The sequence below is a fragment of the Pocillopora damicornis genome, chromosome 11, assembly GCF_964200805.1.
Source record: "Pocillopora damicornis chromosome 11, jaPocDami1.2, whole genome shotgun sequence".
Taxonomy (NCBI): Eukaryota; Metazoa; Cnidaria; class Anthozoa; order Scleractinia; family Pocilloporidae; genus Pocillopora; species Pocillopora damicornis.
The window spans coordinates 2,050,827-2,074,726 of NC_142680.1; the positions used below are offsets into that span (position 1 = coordinate 2,050,827).

General features: G+C 36.5%; 2 protein-coding genes across 2 annotated transcripts; one reads left to right on the forward strand and one right to left on the reverse strand.

The window, feature by feature from the left end:
• Window positions 1–304: 304 nt before the first annotated feature.
• LOC113676880 (nardilysin) lies at window positions 305–21,258 on the forward strand. The gene is made up of 42 exons (XM_027193615.2): window positions 305–372; window positions 1,611–1,911; window positions 2,954–3,035; window positions 3,580–3,680; window positions 3,888–3,940; window positions 4,418–4,491; window positions 4,723–4,818; window positions 5,743–5,780; window positions 6,305–6,389; window positions 7,084–7,141; window positions 7,484–7,517; window positions 7,831–7,870; window positions 8,539–8,608; window positions 8,935–9,012; window positions 9,668–9,761; window positions 9,880–9,906; window positions 10,360–10,418; window positions 10,634–10,688; window positions 10,801–10,845; window positions 10,978–11,037; window positions 11,202–11,325; window positions 11,499–11,531; window positions 11,967–12,017; window positions 12,625–12,668; window positions 12,860–12,935; window positions 13,136–13,187; window positions 13,779–13,862; window positions 14,628–14,694; window positions 15,136–15,207; window positions 15,720–15,775; window positions 16,217–16,307; window positions 16,466–16,534; window positions 16,636–16,667; window positions 17,343–17,385; window positions 17,882–17,977; window positions 18,268–18,315; window positions 18,501–18,553; window positions 18,957–19,040; window positions 19,289–19,379; window positions 19,664–19,780; window positions 19,866–19,961; window positions 20,149–21,258. Exons 1-42 carry the CDS (start codon window positions 329–331, stop codon window positions 20,344–20,346), a joined length of 3,171 nt encoding a protein of 1,056 aa, XP_027049416.2. The 5' UTR covers window positions 305–328; the 3' UTR covers window positions 20,347–21,258.
• Window positions 20,675–23,630, reverse strand: LOC113676879 (neuropeptide FF receptor 2-like). The gene has a single exon (XM_027193614.2). It carries the CDS (start codon window positions 22,668–22,670, stop codon window positions 21,627–21,629), a length of 1,044 nt encoding a protein of 347 aa, XP_027049415.2. The 5' UTR covers window positions 22,671–23,630; the 3' UTR covers window positions 20,675–21,626.
• Between the last annotated feature and the right edge of the window lie 270 nt (window positions 23,631–23,900).

Genomic DNA, 23,900 nt, shown 5'->3' on the forward strand with positions numbered 1-23,900 from the left:
CGTGAAAAAATATTCTGCTGTTGGAAAGCCCAAAGCCAGGGGTGGATTCAGCAGTTTACATGAGTGATTTGCATCAACTTAACTAAGGGCAAAACAAGAAGGACAATTGACTTCATGAACTAATAAAGAACCTGAAAAATAATAAATGTAGGTTTGGAAACATTTGAGTGATTTCTGGAAATCACTCGAACTACTCTGGATCCAATCGTGAAAGCAGAGTATCGTATTGTGTAGCGCAATTCAAACATTGCTGCTATCCGCGAAGCGACACTCAGGACAAGTATATACCTGCCTGTGCATACACAACGCAGTTGACAAGAGAAACAACATGGCGCCTGTTGTGAAGTCACCCAATGATCCTCGAGAGTACCGGTAAAACGCCTTTTCTCTACTTGTCTCTTTCTTTTACTCCGTGTTTACGCTCAACTGATAATTTTCTTATATTTAGTGGCTTGATTTGTGTGTCTCGTAAGAAATGCTTCAAAAGCTGTTTTAGCTCACGTGTTGTAGTTCAGAAAATATCCTTCTCGCGTTTGTTTATTTGATTGAAATGAAGAACTTCAATGGCGTGAAATATTAAGAGACAGTTTCCGGACTTTTACGATTTGTTTTCTTTAGTGGAACTGAATATCTAAATATATGAGATTCAAATTAAGAGTGGAAAAGGAATATTCCGTTTATCAGTACATGCACCTGTACAAGGACATGTCAACAATCTGTTTAAGACCACATGTGATCAATGGTTGGGAGATTGAAGTTTTCATGACCTTTCGAAATATGTGAAATACGCAGTAAGCACCTCATTTTAATCTTCGTTGTTTAACTGTGCTTCATCTCGCTTTATCTTAATCCAACAATTTGATTCAATATTTTGATTTATGAAGGTGACATGACGAAAAATATCAGGCGACATAACTCTAGTTGCGGGCGACATAACCTTAAGCGAGATGACCGTCAGGTGGCTTGACCAGTTACCATTCATGGATATAAAGAATTTTCTTTCTTGAAAGGACACATGTCAAACTAGGTTCATTTTGAATGAAAAAGAAAAAAATATATATATAAGATGAAATAGTGTAGTTTGATCATCCAGGTGCATGATTGTAGTCCTGAGAAGGACTGTTGTCAGTAATGGTGATTGACATTTTGATAACCTGAGCAGAAGTCATTATCTGAGTCAAGTGAATAGTTGTTGTCAGTCATCTGACTCTGATAATGAGTTCTGCTCAGATTGTCGAAATGTCAATTACTACAACTGACAACAGTCCTTCTCAGGTGTACACTTACCTGGATGATTAAACTACACTATTACATGTTACTTCCAGGTTCAAACCATTTACCGTAATATATAACAAGATGATCATTGATATAGGTGTTTATTTTTTGGCAAAATATACACAATGTATGTCTGGACAAACATGCAATACTTTGATATTGGCATGCATGTGCCAAGTTAAGGATATTATCCAGCAATGGATATTTTTCTTTGCATGTGTCACCATTGGGTTTCAGTTAGAAAGGTATGTAGAGTAAATAATGTCATTTTTTCCCTGAAAATTGAATCTATACAAGCAAATTGACATCTTGATTTGATCTTTATACAATTACAGTGTTATCCATCTTGACAATGGATTGACAGCATTGTTAATATCAGATACAAACTCAGTTACTCGTCGTCAGCATCATGACAGTTCCAAATCAACAACAGATGAAGAAGATACTGAAAGTGAGGATTTGGAAGGGGAGAGTTGTGATGATGATGATGATGATGATGATGATGAGGTTCACGAGGATGATGATGGCATTGATGAGGATGAAAATGATGTCACTGATGGTGTTACTAATGTGGGTTTGGATACAGAGGAAGAAAATGGCAGTGAGAGATCACGAAAAGCAAAAGACACAAAACTAGTGAGTGAATTCTATTTTTATCAGTATGTACCACACAAATGATTTGCACTTGCTGGTTGGCTTATTAAAAATTGAAATGCCAGTAGTATTCACCTCTGAATAGCTGAAAAGACAGAATAACTAATTTTTGGTAACTGTGTTGAATATTACTAAAACAACTTTTCATGTCGGTTCGGTGAAAGTGTTAGATATTTACCTTGCTGCTTTGTGGATTAGTAAATATCCACCACTATACACCTCCACTTTGGTGAATTATTGCAGTTAATTATCAGATATTTTTACAATGTACATTGTGCACTTAATACATCAGCCCTGCAAATGTATACCTTGTATAGGTGTAGTTCAAAATGATTGAAAACTAGTATGATGTGTATAAAGATTATGGCAATGTGCATGTACTTTCCTCACAGCAAAGTAGAAAACAAATAACTCTGTTTCCAGGAATATATCTTAAACCACAACATGTATACAGGGTGCAAAGAAAGTTGATTTTTCAGCTTGCCCTTTGTGTAAATTGGAGCCTTTTTCTTCTAGCCCAAAGGCATCTTCTCACAAGCCTCTCCTCATGTAAAAACAGAATTGTTAAAGCTCAACTGGAAATTAACAGTGACTAACATCTTATTTCTCCTAACAATATCACCCCAGAATCACATGAGAATATAGGTAATAATCACCATCTAAAGAAGCTCCTGATTGTTAAACAAATTCTCGTTGTCTGCACCTTAGGAAATGTGTAGAGAACAGTATAGAGAATATCGATGCCAATGTTATGATGTAAAGGGTTAAACTATCCTTAGGCTATTGGGCAGGACCTTCTTTGCATATAGTTATAACTATCTATCACATACAGCTTTATGTGATAGATAGATATACATACAGATGATACATATACATACAGCTGTCAATTACAAAATAAAAGAACACTCACAGACGTAGCTAAGTTGAAAAAGCTAGTTAAGAGGACTAATCTCAGAGTCATGGTTTTCTGAGAAATGAGAAGTTTTATCTTAAATAGCAATATTTTATTTCCTCATCTTCTCAGTCTGCTGCAGCTCTTTGCATCGGTGCTGGTAGTTTTTCTGATCCAGATGACATGCCAGGATTGGCCCACTTCCTGGAGCACAGTAAGTGTTCAATGTTTCCTCTGTCAGTAATAATTGTTAATAGAGTGTGTATAATCATTATCACAATCATCATCTTCATCATCAGCTGCAGTAGCATCAGCTGCTGTAGCATCATCATTCTCATTGTCACTTATATTAATCCTGAACAAATTTAGAGGGGACCCCCTGTCACAGTGTGTGTACCGTGACAGGCCATATAATGGGCATGTGCACCCTTTGCATCCCTTAGTTGTTCTTTCACTTGAAACTCATGGCAAATAAAGTAGATTTCAAGAAAACTCATTCTTGTTTTTAGACTCTATTTTATGACACCCCCCATGGGAAGGTATGATCTCCTTTTTTTTGTGGTTTTGTCTTTTTCAATATTGATCAATATTATTTTGTTGTTGTGAGGAGTAAGGTTCTGATCTCTGAGCAACCTTTTGGAGCTCTTCTTTCTTATTCTGTGGATCTAACAATAGTGACTTTGATGACTGTTCTCATACTGTGATATTTTAAATGAAATAAACATTATTCTAATTTTTTTTAAAATTTGTTTTCTCAGTGGTTTTCATGGGTAGTGAAAAATATCCTGATGAAAATGCATTTGATGCTTTCATAAAGAAACATGGAGGATCAGATAATGCTTCAACTGACTGTGAAATGGTATGTCCTGCAAAAACTGTCCGCAACAACACAATAACAGTAATCAGCCTCATTGATAATCTATAATTTTGATGAATCTGAGTTGGGAATTCTCAACTGAGGGAGGAAATGTTGCTTTTCATTAGTGATAATTACATTGCATAGTAATTAAGAGAAAGTGTTTATATTTATTTGATATAGTATTGATTTCATTAATTCTAATTTCAGACCACCTTTATCTTTGATGTTAGGAGAAAGTACTTCAGAGAAACTTTAGACAGGTCAGCAACTATAAAATCTCACCTTTTTATAGAAATGGTTATATATATCTTTTCTGTTTGGATATATTATGCTGTTAGCTTTCAACTTACAGTAGTGCATGAGACCATGCATGTATCTTAAGAATTAAGGCAAACTTATCAGCTACAGTTTTTCTTTGATAGAGAACCAAATTCTCCTAAACTATAGTCAAAGATCTTGTAAGCAAATTTATAGCAGCTAGAAGACAGAGTGAAAAATCACATTTCAAAAGTAAAATTTGGTAACTTGCTTGAAAAGGTTTAATGATCAACCCTTGCAGTAATTGGTAACAACACACAGCTAATTACAGTTGTTTTTCCATAGTTGATCCATAATTGATTAACCCTATCATACAGGGTGCTTTTTTTAGGGGTGCTTTTCCTAGATCTTACACATTCTCAGATATCTATTAGTTTCAAAATTGAATATAACTTATTTTGATTTCAAACTGTTCACAGATTTGCTCAGTTCTTTATTTCTCCTCTCCTTAAAGAAGACAGTGTTGATAGGGAAATACAAGCTGTAGAAAGTGGTAAGATCTTAATCTTTTAAATAAATTAACACTTTCTTTTCTTGGACACAGTATAGTATATCCAGTTATATTTCTACGAATTGAAAGAGTAAAGCCAGGGGGATATTAATATCATTCATTTACCTGTACTGGTGGTATAGTAAAATTATTTCTCAGTGTAGTATACAAATTATGTTTCTGTTCCTTTCACACATACATCAATGTGTTGGATCTTCCTCTTTATGTTCTCAGAATTTAGAATGAGTTATCAGAGTGATTCTGTCAGGAAAATGCAGCTTCTTGCTCAGCTGGCTAACCAGCATCATCCATTTGGAAAATTTCTCTGGGGTGAGTTTGAAATCTTAAAATGTTGAAAGCATGAAAAAGCTGTCCAAGCTTCCTTATTTAGTCATGGTTTATTCTCTTGATTCAACGATTCTTTACAACTCTTCTGTTAAGTTGACCCACTCACAGCTCCTAGCTTACTTGAAAAGAACACACACAAAACATCCCATTGCAGGCACGCGGAATAAGGCCATATATGGACAAAAAAACACATGCTGCATACTTGTTTGTTTGAATATGTTATAGACAAATGAAATCACTTAATATAAATATCAATAAATTAAGACTAATTAATGTATTGTAGAGTTTCCAACAAAAAGTTTAGGGGTGATATCTAATTCAAAGTGTTTGGAGTAGTTTTCGATTGAGTGTTAAAAAATCAAAACCAGTGTAATTATGGTGACCAGTTTGAAAACAAGGTGGACATTATCAGAACTCAAAGTAGAAACAGGTAAAAATAAAACTGCTTGAAGCAAGAATGCAGGGTTGTTTGGGGGGAGGGGAGGGGGGTAGAGGGGGCGAGTGACCTGTTAATGATAGGCTTCAGTTGAGTATAATTATGATGGGTTGAAAAGGTGGCATGATTTTCCTTGACCTTCAGACAGAAGGAAAGCAAGATCAAAGCAATTACTGATTTTTGTGATGCTCAAATGAATATTGTTCTGGACCCTATGTTTATGATAAAGCTGACAGTATTTTTGTTGTACCACAAAACCTGTGTTACGATTGTTATATTCATAATTTCATTGTATAGCTCACCAATTTCATCAAAATGCAACTGGCTTTAACTCAAAATTACATTGTAATTGCTATCACAATAGCGGTTTCAGTAAAAAGCAATGAGAATGTGTGATTGTTCAGCAGCAGTGTTGGATCCCTCAATATCTTTTCATTTTAACCTTTTGAAATCTTTCTTTTCAATATTAGGAAATGAACAAACACTCATGAAAATTCCCAAAGAAAAGGTAAATGAAATATCTCATGGCAGTCATTGTACCAAGCATCTCATTTGTTCAATGAATATATTTGGGTTGATTTTATGGCAATGGAATAGTTATATATAGATTTGAATCAACAAAATCAACAATGCAAAGAGGAGAGAGGCAGTGACACCTCAGTTCTGTCATTAATCTAACCATGGCATAGAAGATTGAAGAATTGTCAGTTTAGAATGGCTAATTCTCTAGTTATTAAGTCTGAAGGGCTGTGATATTTTTATTCAGAACTGAGGAATATTCCCTTATTATTTTGCACCTACTACTCTCCTAAGCACATTTTTGTTGAAAATCTTGATGATACCAAATGTGGAGAGTTTACTGTTGATTGTTGTTTTTCCTGCAAGAGTTTTTCCCTTCTAATATTAAGCAAAATTATAAAAGTGATGTAAATTTCATCTGGAAATGATGGAGAAAAAGTCACTAGACTATTTTTTTTATTGAAAGCTTATTAATATTATGTTTGCATACTCACATTTACTTTGAATTATCAGAATTTAGATGTGAATGCTTCATTAAGAGATTTTTGGAAGAGAATGTACTCTGCACAATACATGACACTGGCTGTAATTTCTAGAGGTAAGACTGACAGAAGCTTTACTTCAATTAAGTTAACCCTTTAACTCTCAAGATTTCTTTGGTAATTCTCCTTACTGTCTGCCATATAATTCATGTAATGTCAGTTTGGAGAATTTGGAATTGGATCAACCAATAACCCCAAATTGATTTTTCTTTGTTCTCATTACTTGTCCGCTTGATATTGTACTGATAGTGTAAGGAGAAATTCTGTCTTGGTCACTAGTGAGACTTAAAAGGGTTAATAGCTTTGTTGTTCTGTCAAACATTTTGCAATTTTTAACCTGTTTAACCCTTAAACTCCCAGAAGTGATTAAAATGTAACCTCTTCTCTTGATATCTATATACTGTATCATGCAGCAAACAGGTAATGAAAATATTCTAACTTATCAGGCAGAAGTTGTTATCTTGATCTAATCCCACATTCTCATAATTAATTTACAAGGAAGTGTGTTGCAATTAGAGGTGAGAATTAACAATCAGATCTTCGCACTTGAAAGGATAAGAAATGAACAATGTTTGAAACCATAATATCGTTCCAGTGATGAGCTGGTTATTTTTCTACTTCTACTGTATGTGGACTATATATGCTGAGAATGATTTTATTCTTTTATATAACAACTACATGTACAGGGAATAAACTAGTCTGATCCTTGAGTAGCCTCTACATTTAATTAAACTGTTATTTTTATCTCAGAATCTCTTGACAGCCTTGAAAAGATGGTTAAGGAATCATTTTCTGAAATCCCCAATAAGTATGTGTACTATTATTAGAAAATAGCTATTAATGTTGCAGTGATATAAATATATTTGTTTAATATAGAGTTTGTTAATTTGCATGATCATAATATTTTGTACCTACCATTTTGTTTATTTATATATTCATTAACGAGTTGTGTACTAGACACAAATTTTTTTTTTTTTTACCAATCAATAAAAAAAAAAATAAAAATAAAAAATAAAAAAAAATAAAAAACCACACACACACACAACTATAATTCAAATGGGACTATTGAATTACTACAGGGCTGGTGTATAAAGCAAGATACCACTTTCTAAATAGCATATTAATCATAATTTTGTAATTTTGTTTTAAGCTCACTGCCAAAGCCAACATTTCAAGAGTATACAGTAAGTATATGATTTGGTATAATGCATGATTATAGACAGTGCAACACATTTTCCATGTTTTGCTTATTCTCAAACTATTGTAGCATGTTACACGAGGACATATCTTACTGCAGTTTAAAGGAGAGAACAATTTTGATCAGTATGTGTACCTAGCCATGTGAGAGTACCTTCAGCTGACTTGGTGGAGAGAAATGTCTTTTAGCTTTAGTAAATCATGCAGTTTTACACTGTGTACTGTAGCATTGTAGCATGATATTTAAATATAGTAAGTTACATTCATCTTTCTCATTCATATTTTTTGTTTATTTGATAGACCCCATTTGATGCATCCAAATTTCATAAACTATACAAAGGTAAGGTTTATAGACAAATGTATCACCTGCACTACTTGAGGAGTGGTGTGGCTGAGAGGTTAGGGCGCTGGTCTTGTAATCTGTTGGCCACAGGTTCAAGCCCTCCACCTTGCTTCTCACTGGATTTGTTCTCAGTCGTCTAGAAATCAACTCCTGGGCTGCACTGTGTAAATAGCCAGGTGGCCTGCTTCTTACTAGTTAGGATTTTCTAGCACCTTATATTTTAATTAATTAGTAATATTTGTTTCTCTTTCTTTCACATTGCAAAGCACTTAGAGGCTTGCAATTAGCACTATAAAAAATTATAAATTTATTAATTTATTTATATATTTACCACTGGTAGCCTATTGCTTGCCTATTGCCAAACCAACCACGAGGAAAGGGAAAGAATTTGTACCTAGTAATTTTTGTTCCACCGAGACACTGGAGAAGAACCTACTTGTCTTATGTGTTAAATATTCAAAGTGAGACAACTTCTCATCAGTCGCCATTCTTCTCAATCATCTATAACAACTTGTATTTAGTGTGATTTTCTTTATGTTAAGTTTGCTTCTCTATGTAAAGATTTTTTAAATTTTTGATGTGTAACTATAAATTTTAAGCCACAGTTTACAATATTTAAGATAGACATCTATTATGATTACTTATGACTGACTTTCACTTTGTAGTGGTTCCAGTCAAGGATGTACATCATCTTGAAATCACTTGGGTTCTACCCCCACAACAGAAGTATTACAGGTATGATACAACTTAGAGTGAAAATTTGTGCCAGGAGACTTGGAGAAGGTTGGGAGGGGGGATACTGAGAGATAAGGAGGTTACCTTTGATGTACTTGATTTCATCTTAAAGGAGTGATAATACATACTGTACTTGGCATTGTGCTTCTGTAATATAATAAATGTAGGAAATCATATTGTATGGAATCTTAAAAAACAACAGCACAAATTTTGATTACAATTAGTTGATTTACCAGTTGTTGCCAATATTATGTGACTGAGCAGGATCTTTGAACTGGAACCATGTAATAGTATTTTTACATTTTTGTGTGCTTACTTTGCTGTAGAATCAAGCCGATTCATTATATCTCGTGGTTAATGGGACATGAAGGGCCTGGTAGCATTTTATCACTGCTGATAAAAAAGTGAGAGAACTAACTGTAGCTGTGTAATTTGTGTTCCAATTACATGCTTAGATGTGTATCATTTGAATTTATTTTTCACTGTGAATGATCTATGAATTTAAGTTCTGAAAATCAGACACAGTAGGTAATGAGTTTTATTGTGTTTGGAAATGTTATCAACACTGTCTCAAGAGTATGACATATTCTTTAATTTATTGAACATTTAACGATATGGTTCATGCACAAATACTATAAGCAATTTCAGCTTATAACATAGCTAGTAAATTTGTCTAATCAAATTCAATTGTGCGGGCATGCTTCATATTCCTATTGTACATGCTCATGACGTCAGCAAACAAATCCCTTGAGAAAAAATATTTTCCATCAGGTTGAAAATGTTATAAAACAATTGGTTCATACGTCATCTGTGCGTTCATTGAGATATGAAGCACTTGGGAAGTTTGGAGAGCACTCAAGAAGCTAGAGTTGCTCCTGGCTACGCCTCGAGCAACTCTTACGCACCTTTTGTGCTCTCCAAACTTCCCACATGCTTCATATCTCGATGAACGCATGCTGATGTGTGAACCAATTGTTAATTACTAGACTTCAATGTAAGCTATTTCCTTTTAATTCAGATCTAGTTAAACTTTATAATTTAATTCATTTTTTTCCTTAGATCTTGGGCTTCCAGTTTACTGTGTGGTAATGGAGAGTCTGGTCAAGAATATAACACTAGTTTTGCATTATTCCCATGTTTGATTAGTCTAACAGTGAGTATTCCAAGGTGTACCCCACTCATGCCTGATAAAAAATAATAATATGATTTTTTTCCAAACATAGTACAGAACTGTTGATTGCAATCTAATTGATTGTGTTTGATAATTTCAGGATGAGGGAATGGAGCATATTTATGAGGTAATGTTGTTCTGCCATGTAAAAAGACAAATGTCAACCATAATTAAAAAAAAAAAAATGTAATTCCAAGGTCTCTACATGTACTCATAAACACTGTGCTACCAAATTAAAGTGCACCAACCCTTTGACTCCATGAAAGTGGCTACAGTAGCATCTAAATTCTCCTTACAATATCACCCATGAATCACACATTAATATCATGAGAAGAAAGGAAATGATCACCCACCAAGGAAACTCTTGATTTAAAAAAGAATCTCCTTTCCAGCACCTTAGGATGTGTATAGAGAACAGTATGGAGAATATACTTTCTGATGTAAGAGTGTAAAGTGTTAATACAGCTGTATATGCATAAATTATTGTAGTCTCCTTCCTGTTTTATTTCACAGCCTGTACATACATGTGCGTTGATAATTCAGCATAGCATGAAATTCAATGAAGTTTGTTTTCTTCTAGATTTTGACAATTGTGTTTCAATATGTGGAGATGTTGAGAAAAAAGGGTCCACAGGAAAGGTTTGTATGATCAAACATAAGCATTACTTTATCGCAGGTCATTAATGATATGCCTTTATTGCAAAATCTCCTTACATGTGTCTGTTGTCATAAAATCTAATAGATTATTTTAATTTCCTGGAAATCTATTTGATACTATCCTTATGGTACATGATTTTGCATTCATGTGGCTTCATTATGTATGCTAACTTTAATCCATTTAATTCTCCCCGTAGGATATATAAGGAGCTTCAGACAATTGAAAATAATGAGTTCAGATTTCGAGAACAGGTATAGTAAATATTAAGAGTTGGCTAGCTATCAGCTTAAGGCCACTGCATTTCTCATTCAGTAGTTTTAAGTGGGTCATTTGCTGACATTTTTGCAATCAACAATTTTCTAGTGTGAGCCATATGACTATGTTGAAGATCTTGTAGAGAACATGCAGGTAAGAAATCATTCCTGTACTATAATGGAACTCCAAGTTTTTTTTACATAAAAAACAATGTTTGTCACAAGAATTGCTTCCAGATGTGAGTCGAATGTATGTTTCTTATGACTATATGTATATGTTTTACAGTTGTTTCCAGAAGAAGATTATTTAACAGGAGATCAACTGATGTGGGAGTTCAATGAAGAGGTAAAATGCACCACTCATTCTTTATTTTGTGATGTAAAAATAAGTGTAAAATGTTTTAATGCATTTGACTGGCCTGTGAGGCATACCTAAGTTTTGTTGATGCCTGCCGACTCAACCTAGATATTGATTTCAATTCTTGTTGCTATTCTATTCTATTCCCGTAGGTTATTCAGGATGTCCAAGACAGGCTTACACCTGAAAAAGCCAATATACTGCTCCTATCAAAGAGGTTCCAAGATGAGTGCACAGATTATGAGCCTTGGTTCCAGACTCCCTATAACTGTTCTGGTTTGTGAAAATTACCCTTTTGGACAAAATGTTTACTTTATCCTGAGAAAACCATTGGTGTTCCAGTGATTATAACATTTTTGTTATTAGATTTGGTGCTGGTGCAAATGAGTTGTTGATAATTATGGTTGTCAGCTGGATCTTCATTTGACATCATATCTCTTACATTCCAGATATTGATCCAGAGTGGGTTGAAAGCTGGAAAAGTTAGTGCATAGTCTCGTCACAGTTATCAAATTGTTTGTTAGCTTTCTTCTTGTCATGCGAATGTGGTTAAACTTGAAACTCCCAAGATCTAGTCGTTAATGCTCCCCTCTTGCTACTACAGGTTTCCCTGTATGTGACTTATGAGAATTTGGTGTAAGATAAAGATAACAACTCCTACCCAATAAGTTTGAGTATTTTCATTACCTGTTTGCAGAGTTATGCTTGGATTTTTTAGGGAGAAGTTACATTTAATCAATTCTGGGAGTTAATGGTTAATGTGTTGCTTATTGTTATGGGAATATTGAATAATGGGAGAAAAATTTCTTTACTTGCATATTTTTATATCATCTGCTGGTCAAAATAAGATTTATTTCATTTAATAATTGCGTCATTGTTTATGATGCATATCACTTCAATTCAATTTCTGTTTTTAGATCTTGAATTAAACCCAGAGCTTCATTTCCCAGAAGAGAATAAATTCATTGGTGAGTATGTTATTTAAACCAAGAAGGTTTTGCAATGGTTGCATGGAACTAGATAGTGTGTAGATGATTGCCTTCAAGTTTCTAAGTTACATTACCTTGAGATACTTAAGGTCTAAAGTAGATATAAAAGTATAAAGTATTTCCCCTGAGTATGTGCAACCTGTTTTTATGGGAACTGTTTTAAATGATGAGGGTGTAAAGTGATAACCTTGAGTATACAGTGTGTTACCTTGGGAACTCCAAGGTCTAACTCCTAGGGCAAGAGAGATAGCACCCCGGCCTTAGTATAATTCTACCACTGAAAAGGTTTTACTACAGTAAGAGGGTATGTGATTGCTTTTATACTGGGAGAGTATACAATATGTTACCTTGGGATGTCTATGGCGTAGTCAGTAGGGTAAACAAAATAACATCAATGAGTATCTGTATCTTGGATGCTTCTTTATGGCTCTCAGAAGGAATGAATTCTATTATACCTTCCCATACTTTCCTCTCACCGTCAGTGTTTCGAATCCAGCCCTTGTAACAAAGAGAAATTGGTTCTTGATCGCTGTTTGCAATTGATTAATGGAACACTCAATGTTTTTTGTTTGTTTTTTTCCAACAGCGACTGATTTTGAAATCAAAGATCTTGATAGGGCACCAAGCGAGGTAACCCTAATGAATTATAAACTTACTGTAACAGAAAATTATTGCATCTCCCGTCACTCTACCAAAATGCTGGCAAGGGTTAAACTTTCTTCGACAGAAGATGGTCCATAAGTCTGTACCAATTCAGAATCTCGGTAACCCTGAAACGAAATTCTTCTTATTTCACGCCCGTAGTTCTATCTTCCTTGTAGTTCCCTGAACTGGTTCATGATTGCCATCTCGGAAAAGTCTGGCACTCAAAGGATGCGAAATTCAAAACACCTCGAGGTGAGTAAATACATCTTTTTCACTTTCAACTTTATTATAGACACGCGTCCATTCCCTTTCCCTACCGGTTTTCCTTGCGTCAGCGCTCGACTCTGCGACTGCTCTGATAGTCATGGCAAGGAAAAAAAAAACAAATTGGCGACGAAATTTATTGTGAAACTCGTGATAAAGTTTTCATTCTTTCATCTTCTTGTTTCCAGCCAGGTTTTATTTCCATCTCATGTCGCCGCTAGTAAATGCCAGCCCTGAGAGGTGAGATGTAAGAGGTTGGCGTTTTTATCGAGTAAAAAATAAACTGACACAGAGTCCAGTCGGTTGCTAATGTTTGATTTTTACCCTTTCTGTACTTATTAGTCAGTCACAACGAAAGCTATTCGCAATTTAGTCAACGCGATTTATAAATACATTACATCACCTTGGCTTCACGAGATAAACTTATTTAAGAAATTCCCAAGAAAGACTGACGATCAACTTCAGTGAATATCATACAGCTTACTACAGTAACACACACAAATGAAGACTGTTCAGCACCACATCTCTATAAGCTGTTTAGTTGGCCATATGCGTCCATCCAAACCTATGTGCGGTGTTCTTGACTGCTTGTTCGTTTGTTTTGTTGCTTACTTATTCCAGATGTTGTTGTCAAAACGATAAGGAAGGTAACCTTGCTTGTTTCTTTTACGCAAAGTACAAAAAGGAGCGCAGATTTTGAGGGTATTTCTGGGAAACCCTTTTCCTTTGTGCTTTTTTTTTCTTTTCAATAAAACCGCACTAACTATAAGTCACGTTAAAACTAGTAAATAGAAGAACTGTCGGTTCAACTCTTATTTTACTGCTTTATAGCATGGTTCTTTCTGACGTTTTCTTGTGTGTGCTGGAATACAACTTGAAAGAAATCGCTTACGCCGCCGATGTAGCCCAGTTAGGGTAAGCACCTGTTATGACCTGATTGATATTTAATTTCCCCCAATATACGAACTACCCTAGCTACGCAAGACCAGAAAACCGTAAAATAGCGACCACACTTTAATAACCCTACACCTCGTCAGAAAAAAGGCCGCTAATTTGTGATCATATAAAAGGACCTCTTGTTGCAGCGTTTAGATCACCCCTGATGAAGGCACTAGACAGGAGTGTCGAAACGTTGGGTCTATGAATTGTAACTTCTTCGGTTACATTCATTAAATCTGCAAACCAGAGTAGCATCAAACTATGCCTGGTCAAGTGTTTGGATTGTTTGTTCGTTAAATGCAAGGAATGGTGCTTGACTTAAACTGTGAGATTATGATAGAGCGCTTTTCGATTGAGTGTCGTAAAAGCGAAATCAGAGTAATCACAACTATCAATCACATGAAAGGAAAATTCTTTTAAAAATTCGGGCAATGAGAACTCACAGTAAAGACGACCGAACTGCCTAAAGCGCGGGAAAACGCGGGTGACCAAGTCGTGCTTGGATGTAGTTTTGCATCTGATTGGTTGAGAAAGTGGCACGAGGTTTCTGCGCCAATCACAGAGCAAAGTAAAGCAACAACAGAGCAATCCAAGATTATTTTCGAAATTGTTGTAGTAGGAGAGCACTTGTTTTTGAAGATGGTTGGTAATCTTCCTTGGTAATTAAACGTCATTTCACAAATTGCGTCGTCAGTTCTTTACTTTTATATTATAAATTCTTGAAACTGTGTTTTTTCCTAGTTACTCCATGACAGTCAATGAAACAGGGATTGTGCTGAAACTAGAAGGATTCAGTCACAAGTTACCAGTAAGTTTTGAATCGCTGTTGGTAGTGTCGCCACTAACCTTAACCAATCACTTACACTCCGCTTTTCCTGTGCGTCTATTTTACAGTTCTTCTTGATGGCTATCTTGAAAGAACTGCATCAAGGCTTGTTTCTTGAAAAGTTTACCATAAATCTTCCACGTTCGTGATGTGCAATCCGCGTAAACCTTTTAACTCTTAGAAGTGATTAACATGTGACTTCTGCCTATATTTTTCTTATACTATCCAGCAAACAGGATAGGGGAATACTCAAAGTTATCAAATGGAGTCTGTAATCTTGATTTAACTCTAAATTCTCATAGGAAATGCAAAGAGAACAATATGGAGAATATGCATACTGATGAAGGGCGTAGAGGGTTAATATCAGTTTCTAAGGAATTAGTCAGTAACACTTCTAACTGTCTTTCTTTTGTTTCTCCCCAGCTGTTGTTCGAAACAATAATTGATCGCATAGCAGATTTTTCTGTCAGCACTCAGACGTTTGAAATGGTGAAGGTAAGATCTTCGTTCGTAATAGCCACTTAGTGACGTCTCGTCTAGAAAACCGAACCAGAACATCAACTTTTTGCAGTAAGTGTTGGGCTTTTTCCACTCAATGGTTTTTCCCCACTGTGACTTTACAACTGTGTGACTACTTGTTACTGGAAGTCTTAGTAACTTTAGTAATGATTAACAATTTGGTAAGGTTATTTTCTATTTGCGTTCACTGAAAGTGTTTTTTTCCGCAACCAATCCTGTGTAGAGCTGAAGAAAATGGTAGCAGAAAAGAAAAGAAAAACATTCGACCTTTTTACAGTATTCAAAGTTGAAATGAAAATTTGCACCTTCAAGTATTGTTTAACAGCTAGTCATTAGTGCCTTTAACCATTGTGTCCTTCCGGTAAAGGCTTTTTAGAGTAAAGATGAACATTTTTCTCGAGATTACGAGATCGATGGCTGTTGTCTAAAGTTCATTAACAAAATCGGTGTTAACAGGAAGAGATGTTGTGTTCTTTTTTTATTGACAGCGAAAGCTGATGAGATCCTATCGCAACAGTATCATCAAACCACAGAAGCTCGTCAGGTACATAGTGACCATTTAATACTTCACTGACCGAGGGGAGCTTGGCTTAGGCTCTGTGTGGTTCTGTCTATATAGTCATTCAAAATCGTCCGGAGGAGGAGGGGGGGGGGGGGGAAATTTGGAGGATTTTGTTTGCGTCACAGAAAAATTTATCTGATCCCCTTAAGGCTCTGCAGTATTCAAATATTTCCCCCCCACCCATTGGTAGTCAATTTCCCATAGCCCCCCCTTCCCCTTTATACTCTGTATGCGACGACTGATCCCCCTTTGTTCCCCACGAAACCATGTGATTCCCCCAAGAATCCTCCGACCCTTCCCCCTCCGCCCCTTAGGTGATGAATAATGACTGCTCTCTAAGTAATGTAGTACTACTGGATATTTGAAAAGACAATCATAGACAAAAGTGAGAAGCATTTGTTACAACCAATCATTGTTTGATAGGTCAGTCCGCTTGTCAATCTTACAGCACGTTAAGTGGACAACTGTAGACAAACGGAGGGTCGTCCCTAATGTTACGATAGAAAAACTTCAGGTATGTGTTCATATGAAGATTTGACTTCTCGCTAAAGATGTCATTGACTATGGCTGAAGGTAATTACGTTCTGTTGAAGGGGGCTTGTGTTGCTATCTTTGGGAGAACCTGATTGCTGACTCTTCATCGTTTTTTTGTTTTGTTTTGTTTTTTTGCAGCACTTTGTATCCTGTTTCAATTCCGAGTTGTTCGTGGAGAGCCTAATTCAAGGAAACATAACCTCACAGGTATGCAAACACAGATTTCATTATTACTTGGGGTGATTAAACTAATCGGTTCACTTTCTTATAGTGTGTTACAGTAAAGATCAGTTTACTCTTTCTTGTAGGAAGCCATCTCTTTACAGGAACAGCTTTATAGGTACGTAACTATGCAGCTTACAGATTTTTCTCCTCTCAAAACTGATACTAATTTTTTGCAAATTTAAAGTGGCTCTGAGCTTCTAGTACTCAATTCAAACTCCACTTTTACTTGTTTAGTGATAAGTTTGTTCAGTTTATATGTAGGGGGAAAAAATTCACGGCACGAACGAGTCGAGCTATAACGCAGTTGGACACTAGTGACCTTTCTTGGATTTTGGACCCTAGTGGCCGATTTTGGATTTTGGACTCTAGTGGCCGCCAGACCACAACACTGGGATTCTACGTTCCCTACTCATTGCGAGAAGTGCATGGGTTCTTCAAAGTCCCCTGTTAACCAGTACAGACGGGATGCAGGTCCACGGTTTTCGCAGATGTAATAGCGGAGGCAGCACATTCTCGTCAGTTATTTTAAGACCCTAAGTGTTGGTCTGGTCTAGAGCTTGAACTCTCGATCTCCCGCGCGGCAGTCTGACGCTTTACAACATGAACTGATCAGGCGGCAGTTGTGTGGGATATTTGGGATGCTGAAGGTTTTCTGTTTTGCGTGTGCATACAAATCTTCTACAACACTACCTTCGGCTATCGTCATCATACAGTCACTACTTCTTTTCAATGCTATGAAGATTATGCTTCTTTTCTATTAACTTATTCGTAATGTTGTTTCTACTTACAGTAAACTGCAGTTTATGCCATTAATGAAAAGTCTTCATCCCGAGGTAAGAAAACGTTCGAATGAACTGTGAATCTATGAATTGTAAGGAAAACTCGCGCCAACCCCTCAACCAATCAGATGCAAAACATAACTATAATCGTCACCTTTGTACTCACGTCTTCCTACTTTTCGGGTAGTTTATATGTTGCTTTGAATTCTTATTAGCCCCTTGGGTGACTTTGGTGTACAACACTCATTTGAAATGCGCCATAAAGAATCGTGAGTATAGAAAGTTTTAGCAGTAAGTATGTTATTTGTGTAGTCTGATGAAGTACGTTGATCCTTTAAGGACTGTTGTCAGCAGTAGCGACTGATGTTTTGACAACCTGAGCGGAAGTCATTATCAGATGACTCAGGTTGTCGAAAAGTCAGTCACTACTGCTTACAACATTCCTTTCAGGATGGGATTAACGCACTTTCACCCAGACGATGAGAGCACGCGATCACTGTTACTCCAAGGTTCACACTGTTCACTTTCCATGTTGTTATCTGTTTATTAGATCCGAGTTATGCAGTTACCTGAAGGTGAATGCATCTGCCGTGTGATAGGATTTAACAAAGATGACGACAACACAGTTGTTACAAACTACTACCAGGTAAAAGCGAAATAAATCGTCAAGTCTTTTGCAAGCCTCTCTTTGTCTTACTGTGTAGTTGAGTATCACGGTCTTGTGCGTCGACCAATATATTACTTTAACGCCAAAGGAACATCTTTATATGTTTTCTCTTCCTATTCAAACGTAGAAATAGCAGTGCAGTGAGGTTCCGTTGACTTCGCGATCAGAACGTGGAGCATATCTGTATTTTGATGTAAAACGATGCGACGTTTTTCTCGTCCTGCTCAAACGTTTTACACTTACTTATCAATTTTATAATTCCTCTTCAGTCTGGTCCCGCAACTGTTGAAGAATGTACCATAATGAACCTTTTGCTGGTATGGATGGACCGTGCTACATTTGTTTGTTTGTTTACTTTAATTAAGAACGGATTAACTTGTCTACACGAGAATCAGTTTTATGAGAATCATGAATCACTATTTGGTATGTTAAAACATGTAGTCTTTTGTCTTGAATTTATGTATAAATTCTTCTTCTGTTAAGTTGATTATTTTCATTTTAGATGCAAATGGAGGAGCCATGCTTCGATATACTTCGCACTCAAGAACAACTTGGGTAAGATTTGTTTGCTTGTTAGTGTGGTTATCATGACTTTTTAGCTTGAAGCGAGTATCAAGGCTCTCTTGGAGATGAATACCAGTCAAGTGCAGATCAACTTCTCTCTTCCTCCTTCCCGCTCAGCATTTCGTCAAGTTCCCTGTCAGTTCACCAGACCCTAATTCTTTTCTTGAGTGAAGAAAGGCATTTTGTGGGTTGAGTGCCATACCCAGGACTAATGACCCGGCCAAGGCCCGAACCCAAATGGGTAAATCTGCCTCCTTTCCCCCCTCCCGCAAACCTTTAGGCCCCCACGTCCCTCCCTTAGTTTTGGATGATAGAGTTGGCTTCTAACAAGCAAATATTTTAGTTTTTTTTTTCTTTATATCACTGCTAAGTCTATTTGTCCGTTTCTCGCCAGGTACTCTGTGTTCTGTTCTTGTAGAAACACATTTGGAGTTCTCGGATTTTCAGTCACCATCCAAACACAAGCTGGAAAATTCAGGTATTTGTTTTTATTTTCGTCGTGGTCCTGCATTCATACGGTTGAATCTAAAACGATAGTGCAGAGAGTACGGTTAGAGGGAGAGATATTTAAACTAGAAATCTTCCACAAGTGATCAGGTAAACAAGATAGATTGGTCTCTTCCAGATTCTACTCTGCACGGAAATCTTTGACTTTGTCAGTTATTTGATTCTTTCAACGTTGTTACCTTTCTCTATTTTAACTTTACTTCGTGGTTGGTTTTTCAGTGCAGAACATGTCGATAGTAGAATTGATGCATTTCTAGATGAGTTTGGTGAAATTTTGTGTTCTCTAACAGACGAAGACTTCAAGAGCCAGGTATGTATATTTTTCTTTTTGCTGTTTTGAAGCGTCTTTTCAGTAAGACATAATGTTTAAAAGAGTTGCGCACTTTATTTCACTTTTACTTTACTTTTTGAATCCGACTGGACAAAAACGCAGCATCTTCATTCTACTCGGCTGTAAGTTCGTGAAAAATCGTGCACGTCGCTCTCTATTTGAATGTGATTGGAAAAAAACTAAGCATCGTAATTCTCTTTTTCTTTGCGGGAAACTCAATATCACTTTGTCGTAAAATCGCGTTACTTTGTTTTGGTTGTCAGGTGGATTCACTTATCGAACTGAAGGAACACGAGGATCTTAGTCTGGCAGATGAAGCTGACAGAAACTGGGTGGAAGTCATAGATCAGACGTACATCTTTAATAGGAAACGACGTGAAGTAAGTAAAATACAATCGTCTTCGGCGATATTTTCTTTATTCTTTTAGATGAAAGAATGAAGTGTCACTCTTCATTTTTTACTAGGTTGAAATTTTAAAGAATCTTTCCAAAGAAGAACTTTATCATTGGTTCTCATCACACAGAAAAAATGGTAATAAATACAAGAAGCTAAGCGTCCAGGTAAATATTATTTAGCTTTTACGCAGTGATTAGGTATTTCTTCCGCACTAGTCATTCATTTAGCTATGAGAAAAAAGGATAATGTTGCATTCAGCCTTTTGTTTCTGAGCACCCCGTCATAACACTTTTACCCGGCTAGTTGTACAGGCTCGGTTACTAAGATTTGATTTTTCCAAATTTCCCATAGATCATTGGGTCAGGTCAGTGCGAGGCGCACACATGCTCAGATAGCCATGTAGACGCAGATAGCGGCCTGGGTAACGATGAAGATTGGCAAATACGGCCACTGACGGTGGACACCTCCGGCACTGCAGTCTTCTGTGTTAAAAACATTTCAGATTTCAAAAGGACGAGAGCTGTTTACCCTGTCGTGAAAATTAAGTGAAGAAAACAGGGCCGCGGGAATGGGCAACAGGATAGAAAAAAAAGAGTGGAAATCTCGCTGAGATGAAATAAGATAATCAAGCAGGAAAAAATGGTCCAAAAAAATTTTTTTTCTGCGACCATACAACTGAGTCGGGCTGAACATGGTCACGCTATTGTCTGCTGTCGAGAGAATGCGTGATTTTAGTTAGGACTCCTTACAGCCTTCTTTGCGCGATGGCGTAAGGCATCACTAGCAAACATTAAGTAACACTCACAAGGAAGAATAGAATAACTATCGTCAGTTATTTAAACAGTTTTAAAACGAGTGTAGTAAACTCCCAGAATTCACATAAATATACTTAACCCTTTACCTCCCATGAGTGACCAAGAAAGAATTTCTCCTTACAAAATCAATACAATATCATGCATAGAAGTGACGACAATAAAGTAAAATATCAAATAGGGGATTTTCAGTTGATCCAATATGATGAGATCTTGGTAGTTCAAATTCGTATTATCTTTACCCTGCAAAAAGAACAACTTCATTGAAAGATAAATGCAAAGTAAGTTGAAATGACTTAATCCTTTAACTCCCATGAGTGACCAAGACAGAATTTCTCCTTACAATATCAATACAATATCAAGCAGACAAGCGATGAGACTGAAGAAAAATATCAGTTACGGGATTATTAGTTGATCTAATACCAAATTCTTCAAGCTAACATCTTAAGAACTATATGACAGACAGTAAAGAGAATTACTAATGAGATCTTGGGAGTGAAAGGGTTAATGCATTTATCTATTGACCTAAGCGACGGAAAATCTGTCTTTAAGTCATAGTCTTCATTTCAGTGTGAAAACTGAGACAAGAAACATCTGCTGTGAAAGTTAAAAAAAAAAATCCTTAGTAAAACCAGAGAAAATTTACAATTTAAGGATTGAGTATGCTTTTGATTACCAAGTCCCTTTGTACTTGACAAACGTGATGTTAGACCTTAGGCTCTAAAACCAGTTGTCCCACCTTAATAACAATTGTACATCTGTTTCTTAACAACCTTACTTGACGCAAAACAATTTGCACACAAATTGTCTTTCAACCTGGTACTGAATGCATAGTTCGTGTTGTTTCCCTGGGCATATTAAGTCATTGTCACTCTAGTTCCGGCTAAAAGTATTATTACTCAAAATCAATTAAGAACAAAAAACGTGCAAATGATCTTATTTGCGCGATTTCGTTAAGGCTTAAGTTTCTTAACGGGGAAACGAAGTTGGCCCACGGGGCTAGACATCAACCGATTTTTAAGAGAACGTGCTTTTCCTACCCAAAGTAAATGTCTCTAATTCCTCTCCAGAAGGTTGGTATGTCGGCCTTCTTTGCGAACTGACTTGCTCGCCACCTTTTCGAAAATCATAACAAATAGCTAGCGGCCGTAACAAGCACTTTACAAATCCACTCCGCAAATGTTTGGTGAGCGCGCCGTATATCACTGCGTTTAGGCAACTTTGTAAAATGGCTAAGACATCTGAAAATTTGAAAATTATTTCGGCTATCTCTTTCTCGCTGTCTCCACCAAAATCCAACAAAATCCAAGCGATATGCACCGGTAACATACAAAATGTAAACAAAACTACAATTGTTGCTAAGATTTTTATGATTTTTACATTTTCCTCTCTGCTTCCTTGATCCGAAACTTCTCCTCTTCTTGTAATCGAAGCACGCCGAACCTTGGTTCGTGTCAAATCGATACCAATTCGTACGTAAGCGACGGCTATGGTCAGTAATGGCAAGAGATATTGCAAAATGAAAAGCGCTACGGTGTAACCTCGTTTAAAATTTAAACTAGGCCAGTCCTCGTAGCATGTGCTGCCCTTCAGATCCTCTTGAAATTTTGAAGTGATTATCAGAGGTATGGCAATCACGAAGGAGACGAGCCATATTGACGAAATCCACAAAAGAACCTGTTTTCCGCTGGGCGGAAGTTCAAAGGGATGAAGTAGAACGTTACAACGGTAACAGGCCATGGAAGTGATGGTCAAAATACTGGAAGAGAACGAAACAGTCACCATGGGCCATACAAACTTACAATAAAACGGAGATGTAACAGAACCGACAAGCTGTACGTAAATCAGTGCTGGCAAACAGAACAGGATGAGACACAGGTCAGATACGCTGAGATTAAGGACAAATATATCATTCATGCGTTTCCTGGTTTTTCGAGTGACGATGATCACCACGACTAGAAGATTCCCCGCAAGACCGATGAAGAACGTTGCGAAGTACAGAACGAGTGTTACACTTGGTTGAGTGATGCTTCCTGTGTTGTTGGTCGATGCGTTGTTCATATTGTGAACAAATTTGTGCGTGGGGCGATAAAAAGTTTACAGTAACACAGAAATCTTGGTTACACCGCCGCAAACACAGTCGTCTTTTTTCCCTTCTGTAAGAAACTCCCTCCTTTCGATCGTTCACTAGGGTTAAAGCCCTTATGGACGTTTCATCCTTGCCTCTAAACTCTTTTGCTTAACACAATCAAATCGAATTGATCGATGAATGACAGGTTATAAGTGAAAATCGACATCAATTTTAGCGCGTTTGAATAATAATAATTTGACACTTTCAAATGGCTCCAGAATTTCCAATCACTGAGAACTAGATCAAAGCACAATCCTATCTTCTTTAGTTTCGTAAGCTGAGTTAACATGGCCTTGCGAACGTGATGTTGATGACAACTATAAAAATAGTTCTAATGAGAAAGTAAAATAAATTACCCCTATCGATCATGTTGATTACTATTTACACCCAAGCTTATTCGCAAAAGAAGCCCCCTAATACAAAAAAACCCTAACCAATATTTAGTCAAGGTAGCGCTGTTATTTTATTTCATTTACTGTATGACCAACGCCAAAACGTTTGATGACCAGCTTTCGATGTACATACGGTGATTAGTTTACCGCAGCTCTTCACTGCGGAAAGCAGAAAGCATTGAAAATGCACTTATCTCGAGCTGTTAATTAAAATTTATCCCGACCAGTCGGGTTGCACGTTAGAATATTGTAATGTAGAGTTTTTTTTTTAATGCTATTCATGTTGATAAAAATTAACATTTTCTTTGCCAGGTGAAATCAGCAATATTGATTTCATTTTCTTCGGAAACCCTTTCTGAAGCGCGCAGGCAAATTTAATATAATGGAACAAAAACAAAGATTAACGATATATTTATTAAATGTACAGTCTGACCGAAGAAAGATGCTTCCGCTTAAAGAACTGACAGTCAATAAATGAATAAAAGCGTATCTATTGACTTTAAACCCATTCACTTCTTCAGAAAAATAAAGAAATCATCGGGGCACACAATACACTTTAAGGTTACAGGTCTTAGCCGGAGATAATACGGTAACTATATGATTTAACAAGCCTTCCATATCTGGAGGCCTTTTCGGCTTTGTCGGATAAAACTTGGCGCAGGCTAATCACTGTTTCGGCAATTAAATAGAACACTCATGGACTGTTTGCTGATAACCTTGTTAAGTTAAATTACAATTCCTTAATGTCCTTCCTTTCGAGTTTTAATA

Excerpts from the sequence above, each read along its gene's own strand:
- LOC113676880 (XM_027193615.2), top strand. The coding sequence starts at position 329 with ATGGCGCCTGTTGTGAAGTCACCCAATGATCCTCGAGAGTACCG. Across the intron at positions 7,142-7,483 it reads TTTTCTGAAATCCCCAATAA|CTCACTGCCAAAGCCAACAT; the intron begins GTATGTGTACTA and ends TTTTGTTTTAAG. Across the intron at positions 10,419-10,633 it reads AAAAAGGGTCCACAGGAAAG|GATATATAAGGAGCTTCAGA; the intron begins GTTTGTATGATC and ends TTCTCCCCGTAG.
- LOC113676879 (XM_027193614.2), bottom strand. The coding sequence starts at position 22,670 with ATGAACAACGCATCGACCAACAACACAGGAAGCATCACTCAACCAAGT.